The 8,802-nt window shown below is 39.7% G+C and overlaps 1 protein-coding gene across 2 annotated transcripts in view; it reads left to right on the forward strand.

Moving 5' to 3' along the window:
- Nucleotides 1-8,397, forward strand: part of LOC137352270 (ubiquitin carboxyl-terminal hydrolase 48-like) — a 33,734-nt gene extending 25,337 nt beyond the window's left edge. Inside the window, exons 2-6 of one of the 2 annotated variants that reach the window (XM_068017561.1) lie at nucleotides 541-576; nucleotides 2,317-2,437; nucleotides 4,028-4,184; nucleotides 6,450-6,577; nucleotides 8,186-8,397. In XM_068017561.1, the coding sequence (XP_067873662.1) occupies nucleotides 541-576; nucleotides 2,317-2,437; nucleotides 4,028-4,184; nucleotides 6,450-6,577; nucleotides 8,186-8,272 (529 nt within the window). In that variant the 3' untranslated portion in view covers nucleotides 8,273-8,397. The remainder of the gene's footprint in view (nucleotides 1-540; nucleotides 577-2,316; nucleotides 2,438-4,027; nucleotides 4,185-6,449; nucleotides 6,578-8,185) is intronic. The other variant, XM_068017562.1, reaches the window with a different exon arrangement.
- The last annotated feature ends 405 nt before the right edge of the window (nucleotides 8,398-8,802 follow it).

The raw sequence follows: 8,802 nt of genomic DNA on the forward strand, positions 1-8,802 counted from the left end.
TTTAACTGGTAATCTGACCCTGTTTGAAATCGTTCTGTACTAATGGACAACATTCGAATCCACTGACAAACTGATTATCAGCCTTGCCAGAGATGGGTTGGGTCAATGTCTAATGCAGATACATGTCACTGCAGTAATAAAAACAGAATAGTTCTGATGAAAGGTCACAGACCTGAAATGTTAACTGTTTCTCTCTCTGCGGATGTTGCTTGGCTTGCTGAGTATTTCCGGCATTATCTGTTTTTATTTCAGATTTCCAGCACCCGTAGTATTTTGCTTTTGCATGTTGCTGTAGACCTTGTTGGATCAGGAAAGGGAACTGCTGCTGATGTTTCTTCACCATATGCTTATTTTTAAAAGTAAGGCCCCATAGAAGAATAGTTTTTAATCTTGGCCCATCCAATTGGAACCAAGTTTGCATTGTGATGGTATATCCTTATTTACTGCAGGTATGTTGCGTGACTGCAGCCAAAGTAGACATGTGCCTGATCTTGCAGCTCCTGATTTACTCCTGTTCTCTTCTTCCTCCTGCATGCCCAGCAAAGCACCAAAGCCACTTTGTAGACTCGAAGTCAGGTTTGTCCTTCCACTGTCTCCTGTGTTCCTTTCTGGACCTCTGTCCTTCTCTGGATGCCATGCGATCATACTTAATGATGGGCACCATTAACGTTATGCTGTATAGATGCTCAGCAATTTAGAGTTGGCATTATTTAGTGATTTACTTCATTTTCTCCTTTTTTAATTCACTTTAAATTTTCAATTTAAAAATTCATAGCATGTCATGGAATTTTGAGTTAAGAATATAACTGCATTTTTATCAAGGTTTTCAAAAGCAGTTCTTATCGACTGAGATCTGTGTGTAATTGTGATCTTTTAAAACTGGATTTGTGGTCTAACACAGGTTTAACTTTCATGTAAATTAACACAATGATTGAGACTGGTTTCACCATGCCAGATACACAAAAACAGTAACAAACTTGCAGAACCAGCATCACAAATCATTATAAATAGCAACGCAGGTTAATGAAACAGTGATAATGCAAACAGCACCGGGTTCATTTCTAGTGGAGTAGAATTCAAAAGCAGAGAAGTTATGTTCAGCTTGTATAGAACCTTGGTTAGACCACACTTGGAGTACTGTGCACTCTTGTTTATATAAGGGTTATAGAAGCACTGAAGAAAATGCAAAACAGATTTACAAAGATGATACCAGAACTGAGAGGATACAAACAGCAGGAAAAACTGAACAGGCTAGAGCTTTTTTCTCTTTTTCTAAACAAAGAAACAAGCCTGAGGAGAGCTCTTTAAAATTATGATAGTGCTCGATAGGGTGGACATAGAAATGTTTCCATTGTGGGGGAGTCTAAAAACTAAGGGTCAGTAGATATAAGATAGTCATGAAGAAATACATTAAGGGATTTAGGAGAAATTTCTTCACACAGAATGGAGTAGTGAGAATGGAACTTGCTGCCTCGTGGTGTGGTTAAGTTGAATAGCATAAATTTATTCAATGGGAGCCAGATAAGTATGTGAAGGAAAAAGGAATAGAAGGCTATTTTGATGGGATGAAGCCAAGTAAGGTGGCAGGAGGCTCACGTGAAGCAGGAATGCCAGCGTGTTAACCTTTTGAACCGTGGTCTAATTCTGTGCTGTAAAATTCGATGTAAATAATACTTGAAAGTTATAGAATAAGTGATTTAATTTGCTGGTCATTAAGTTAGCCTATAAGAATTGGATTTCCTCTTTTGTGGAAAGCAGTAACTTATGTCTGCCTTTGGTTCTGCAAACATCAGGAGCTCTCTGCTACTCTACCCAACAGCCATTCTTTGTGTGAGCGTCATTAGTGAGAACCAGTAGGCTCACAACACAGCGTGATGGGAGCCTGATCCTGTCCTTGTCTTGTATTTTCAAATGTACATTTTGCAGCATGAGTCACTGGATAGAGATCAGGAGTGGAAACTCTGGCTGCTTCTCCATCCTCTTTCCTTCCTTCCCTGCTTGCAACCTGGCTCTGATATGCATGGCCAATGGTGCTTCACTACCGCTTTAGCAGCATTTGTTATCCCAGTAGAGATTGCAATCAAATAAAGACCATCCTGGTCTCTTTTGCTCAATACTGTTTTGAGCCAATAGTGTGCATGATTGAAGGCTTTTAGCGAGTTAGTACTAACAAAAATCATAAGCTAAAATGGTAAGATTAGGTAATTGGGTCACCATATATTACAACAGTTTCTTGTTAGCAACAGTGTTATAGTAATTGTTGGCAAGATTCACTCGAGGTGTCATTATTAAGTTTTGCTTTCCCCTCCAATGTAGACGCAACTGCAGAGGAAACCCAAACTGCTTAGTGGGTCTTGGTGAACACGTGTGGCTGGGTGAAATTGATGAAAATAGCTTCCACAACATTGATGATCCAAACTCTGAAAGGAGATGCAAGGTGAGTGAATGCAGTGCGTTTTGAGATGGTGTAGTACAAAATGTAAAGGGGCAGTGTTTCCGCTTTGGTTGCAATGTGCAATCTGGGCATGAATTGTGCTGGTTTTCTGAATTAATACCAATTGGTTCAAGCTTCTGCCCAAACTCATTTGCATAATTACAGACGTAGAATCTTCCATGAACCAGTGCAACCGGGCAGCATTTTATAATGTAATTATTTCTCTGGCATTTAAAAAAACTCCTTGATATATTTGAGTGGTAACCTAGTGCAGTTTTATTAATACAGCTGCAAATGGTTTTATCACAAAAAAAAATCAACATTTTTAATCTGAGTGTCTAGTCCAGTACCTGTGAGTAACCCAATTTTAGCTAAGAAAATCACTGAAAAAAGACCTACATTGAACCATTTACTAGTCCCATTGATGTACAGTCGTCAGTTCCTTAATATATTAAATATTTTAAAATTTCTTAAAGATGTCTATTGTCCTTGCACCATTAAAAGCTTAATTTTAAAAGCCTCCTCAAAGGACTGTCAGCAGGCACGATGGCACAGTTAGAAGAAACTCGCCATGGTGATTTTAATTCGATCTGGGGGCATGGCCCGTTTTCTGCGTGAGGCCAGCTTCTAGTGAATCGAAACTCTGTTTTCTGGTGGATGTAGCTTGCACTTGAAATTCCTTTGTCATTGCTGCTGGTTTGGCCGATTTTGGGCAAATTGCACCGCGCAACATAGCAAAAACTATGCCTGAAGATGTGAATATTTTTGATCATCTGTGATAATGCTACATAGATAAGCAATAGGGGTTTAATCGGTGAAAAATCCAAAAGCTTTTGGAGACGCAGATGTTTAATGGAACACATGCAAGAGATTATAGACTGTCCAGGAGATGCTGCTTTTTTAGTTTTGCAATTTTGTGTTGCATAATACAAGAGTAAAATGTTGCTAGATAATGTTTAGCCTTTTCTGCTGTACAGGGAGTGCTTTATCAATAAAGCAATGTTCAGTAGAAATTGCTGACTAGCTACTCATGGCTACGGTGACATTTTAGCTACATGCACTTATTTTAGTTTAAGAAAAACGTTACATACACAATACAGATAAATATATTTCATGTGTATATTTCATGTGTATATTTTATTTCAAACACTTATCACCATTCACTAATCAAGGAAGTTAAGCACACCATGATAACAAACACTTGCAAACACTGCAAACAAATACACAAAAAGATTAAAGTACAAATGTAGATGCTGTGAGAAGATGTGTTTTGAAATCATGTGCCCAACTACGGTCATTTTTATTTATTAATCAAATGCAGTTACCCATATATGTTGTGAATAACTTTGTGAATTAAGTGTTAAATGTGTTTTTCAGTACGACATTCCAACTCCCTGTATATAAGGTGCATCCTGTGAGCTGGGTCCTTAATTTTCTTCTACCCTGTCTGGGTCAGTTAGGCTATTATCTATAGAAAATTACCTTTATCTTCTATCAGCTCTAAAGTTTAGCAATTTTAGAAACCCTGAATCCTCGCCTTGCTTATGAAAGAATTCTTTCTCATAATTCAAACTATTTTTTCTTTTTCCTAAGAATACCTTTGTAGGACTGACTAATCTTGGCGCTACTTGTTACGTAAACACCTTGCTTCAGGTTTGGTTCCATAACCTTGAGTTGCGACAAGCACTGTATCTCTGCCATGGTCCTCGAAAGGATACAGGGACTGGAGAAGGGATTGAGGAAGATGCAGGTGCGTATTGGCAGTGGGATAGGTTTGAGGAAATTGAGAAAACCAGATCATGCTTCAACCAAACTATTGTGTAGTAGTTTGATATTTCCTTTTTATTATTAGATGTGTGAGCATGGCCCAGATGACCACAAGCATAATTGTTAATTCAGCTCAACACAAACGTGCCCGGAATTTCATATGAATGGATCCACTTTGGCAGTTCACATTAGATGGTGTAAAAATAAGCTGGCGTGGAAAATGTTGCTGCACATAGATGTGCTAATGTGCTTTGTCAAGGAACATGGATTCTGTATATTGAGTTCTTGATCTCAGCCCAAGTTGTGTGGAAAGGGAATGAGTGAAAGTGAGTGAGAAAGCCTTTATTGAATTATAGCAATTGCAAGAGCAGGATTGGCAGTCCTTGTTTGAAGTTCCTTTTTCACTCTCTTGGTTAGGGAATGGTGCATTCCCTCTCTGCATTATGAAGGTGGAAACTGTCACAGTGAGGGTCAGTTTTGAGAATGTATTTTGAGGTCAGGACATAAATCTCTAATTTTCTTCCCTAGTTTCCTTTCGGTCATTGCATCAGACATTCAGTGCAAAAGCTCAATACCTGTTAACTTCAAAAGCCATGGTTTAACTTCTGTAAAAATTAGACGTAAGGTGCAAGGAAGGGGCAGTATACAAAAAGACAGGACTCTCACACTTCTTTGAATTCTTTTCAAATGGGAGTTCTCTTTTAGAAAGTAGGCTTCCCAAGAATGCATGAGTTATTTCAGATGTGACCAAACTTATGATCTTTACTAAATTGGGATAGCTTTTTAGTCAGATCCCTTTAGATAAACCTGTGTAAGTGAATACTCTTTGTTAATAAATTCTCATTGACCGGATGCTTTCATTGAATGCTCAGTAATGATCTTCAAACTTGTTTGTTTTCTACCTTTGCAAATGAGGATTTTTTCATTTCCAGTCTTTTATTTATAGTTAGAATTTGCAGCATAGAAATGGGCCATTCACCCAAATTTGCCTATTCCGGTGTTTATGCTCCACAAGAACCTCCTCACGCCCTACTTTATCTCACCCTATCTGCAAATCATTCCATTCCTTTCTTCTTCATGTACTTAGCTAGCTTCCCCATAAAGACATCATCTCCACCAATTGACATTAAGACCCGTCCAGTTGGTTGGTCCAAATTCCTTTTGAATTTACTCATAATTATCTAGTGGAGACATAGCTTTGAAGCATTTAGTAAATTTAATAGTACAAGAGATACCTGTCACATCACAGTATGACAACCTTCTGGTTGCAGTCATCCTAAAGTGGGTCACTCTTCAATGGATAACAAATTAGTAGATTGTTTGTCGTTCCTTTTATTTAAAAAAAAATCTTTTGAGGACTACTGTTTAAAATGAATGTTAGTTCACCTTGCCTGTTTGCTTGAGGATAATATTGTACATCCTGAACACCTAATGCTTGACATCCTGGTAAATACAAATAAATGCACATTTAAAAAATGAAAATATGCCCTGAACATCCACCACCCCAATGGTCATCATGCTATAGAGATCAAAACTGCACTGATGCATGGCAACATTTTTGGCTTGCACAGTGGGTGAAGCAGCAATTTTGCTGTTCGTGTGATGTCCTCAATAGCAGAGAGTTTCTCTTTATTAAATAAAAACTAGTGTCATTTATTCATCAAATTTAAAAGATGAAGGTAGTTTTGTGTGTGGAGGTGATGCCTCTCTTCAGTGTGGACTTTTGCTTTGTAGAAGAAGTAAACTTAAATACAGCGCAATTCAGTTATAGTGACAGATTTGGAAAGGAGCCTGAAAAATCATGAAATCAGACAATGGTGATTGCAAAACCAGTAAGACTGAGAGCTTTAAAGTGGGCAGTAGGCAGCTTTGCTAAAAGGCTGAGTAGCAGTTTACACAGCTGATTGATAAACTATAAAGGCACCGTGCATTGCTTAGCTTTCAGTATTTCAGTATACCTGCTGTATATTATAGAATTGAGACAAGAGTAAAGTGTTCTTTATTGGTTGTTCAGTACATGTGGAATGTAGAGGCAGTACAATCATTGGAAAAGGATCCAATTCAATACAAATATATTTTAACAAGCAAGGTTTAATTACTTACATCCACGTTATAATAAAAAAAATCACAAAGTGGATTGTGTTTTATGTACTTCCTATAGGGTATATAACATGAAGATAAGGCATTCTAGAGCAAAACAAGATTTACTTCAAATAATCGGTTACTAATATTATGTTTTCTTCCTCAGAGTTTGAACCGCAGTCCATCTGTGAGCACCTTCAGTACTTGTTTGCTTTGCTGCAAAGTAGCAATAGACGATATATTGATCCTTCTGGTTTTGTAAAAGCATTGGGCTTGGATACTGGACAACAGCAGGTAAATGGATGAATCCAAAGAACTAATTAGCTAAGAAATATTATTCATGGATTAGGATTTCTGTGACTATCAAATTATGAATAAGCACCCAGTTAATCTCCATCCAATTTAAACAATAGAGAACTGTTCTTGTTAAGATTTTCTGTTGTTTCATGATTAACTATAATTTTTTTTGAAATTACTAAATTAAATACCAAGTCAGAGGATATTTCAGGCTTGGATCATGGTTTTGCACATAAATAATTATAGTTGGTGTAATAGTGGACAGTAAAACCTAAAAGGCCATACAACAGTTGTTCAGTTAATAAAAAGTAAACTCTCATGCTGGAAAACTACAATACACATGTATTGGCCATCTTGTGAAAAATAATTAGCAATTTGGGCTGACCCTTCATCAGAACTGCTTTAAGAGGAAAAGTTGCCAAGAGTTCAGAGGGAGGGTCCAAGAGGAGCTAGAAGGTTGGAGCTAGGAAAAATGGTTGGAGTCATGAATGCCTCTGGCAAAGGAGAAAGCGTAAAGATGAAGGCAGCAGGAAATGTATTCAATAACGTGTTGAACTTTAAATTCATTGAAATGAGGGTGAAGGAAGAGAAAGGTTAAGGTAATGATTTTTTGAGGACACGTTATTTGGGGTCAGAAAGTGTAAATGTGGAAGGGCCGGTGAAAATCTGGCAGGAGTACAATACAAAGTTGTCACTGAGTCGTCAGTTGATTGCTTCTAAATTAGCAAGCATTCACAGAAATATCTTATACAGAAGCAAAATACTGCACATTTTTTTTATTGCCAAAATATACTTTATTAATAAAAAAACTGTAAAAAAAAAAATACATTACAAAACCGTTCCAAAAAGCACAGTCAAATAATACCAAGAGTGCAAAAGAGATCAGTTTCCTTCAATACAGGAGTGAGTTGCCTCACAACCCTTCCATTTCATTTTACACGCTATGTACATTTTACAGCAAAACAAATATTTTCTGGATACAGTTGAGGGGTTTCCCATGGATCCAGCCCCTCAGTTCACCTTGGTGGGGGTACCTTACACAGTGGTCTTTCCCCATTGAGCCTTTGCTGCGGCTGCCCCAAGCTTTAGTGCGTCCCTCAGCACGTAGTCCTGGACCTTGGAATGTGCCAGTCCGCAACCTTCGGTCGTGGACAACTCTTTGCGCTGGAAGACCAGCAAGTTTCAGGCAGACCAAAGGGCGTCTTTCACCGAGTTGATAGTCCTGCAGCAGCAATTGATGTTTGTCTCGGTGTGCGTCCCTGGGAACAGCCCGTAGAGCACAGACTCCTGTGTTACAGAGCTGCTTGGGATGAACCTTGACCAAAACCACTGCATCTCTTTCCACACTTGCTTTGCAAAGACACATTCCAGAAGGAGGTGGGCAACAGTCTCTTCCCCACCACAGCCACCTCGAGGGCATTGTGCAGAGGGTGTGAGACTCCGGGCGTGCAGGAAGGATCTGACGGGGAGGACTGTTCTCACCACCAGCCAAGCTAGATCTTGGTGCTTGTTTGAAAGTTCTGGTGATGAGGCATTCCGCCAAATGACTTTGGCAGTCTGCTCAGGGAACCATCTGACCGGATCCACCATCTCCTTTTCCCGTAGGGCCTTGAGGATATTCCGTGTAGACCACTGCCTGATGGATTGGTGGTCAAAGGTGTTTTTCTGCAGAAACTTTTCCACGAAGGATAGGTGGTATGGCACGGACCAACTGGATGGAACGTTCCGTGGCAATGTGACCAGACCCATCCTTCGCAACACTGGGGACAGATAGAACCTCAGCATGTAGTGACACTTGGAGTTTGCGTACTGGAGGTCTACACACAGCTTGATGCAGCCGCACACGAAGGTGGTCATCAGGATGAGGGCGCGTTGGGTACATTTTTCCCTCCCTTATCAAGGGGTTTGAACAAAGTGTCCCTCTGGACCCTGTCCATTTTGGATCCCTATATGAAGCGGAAAATGGCTCGGGTGACCGCAACGGCGCAGGAGTGGGGTATGGGCCAGACCTGCGCCATGTACAGCAACAACATGAGCGCCTCGCACCTGATGATGAGGTTCTTAACCACAATGGAAAGAGATCGCTGCTCCCACATGCTCAGCTTATGGTGTATCCTGGCTACTCGCTCCTTTCATGTTTTAGTGCACGCCCCAGACCCTCCGAACCATATCCCCAACACCTTCAGGTAATCTGACCTGACGGTGAAAGGGACAAAGGACCG

Source organism: Heterodontus francisci, chromosome 37 (genome assembly GCF_036365525.1).
Source record: "Heterodontus francisci isolate sHetFra1 chromosome 37, sHetFra1.hap1, whole genome shotgun sequence".
NCBI classification, from domain to species: Eukaryota; Metazoa; Chordata; class Chondrichthyes; order Heterodontiformes; family Heterodontidae; genus Heterodontus; species Heterodontus francisci.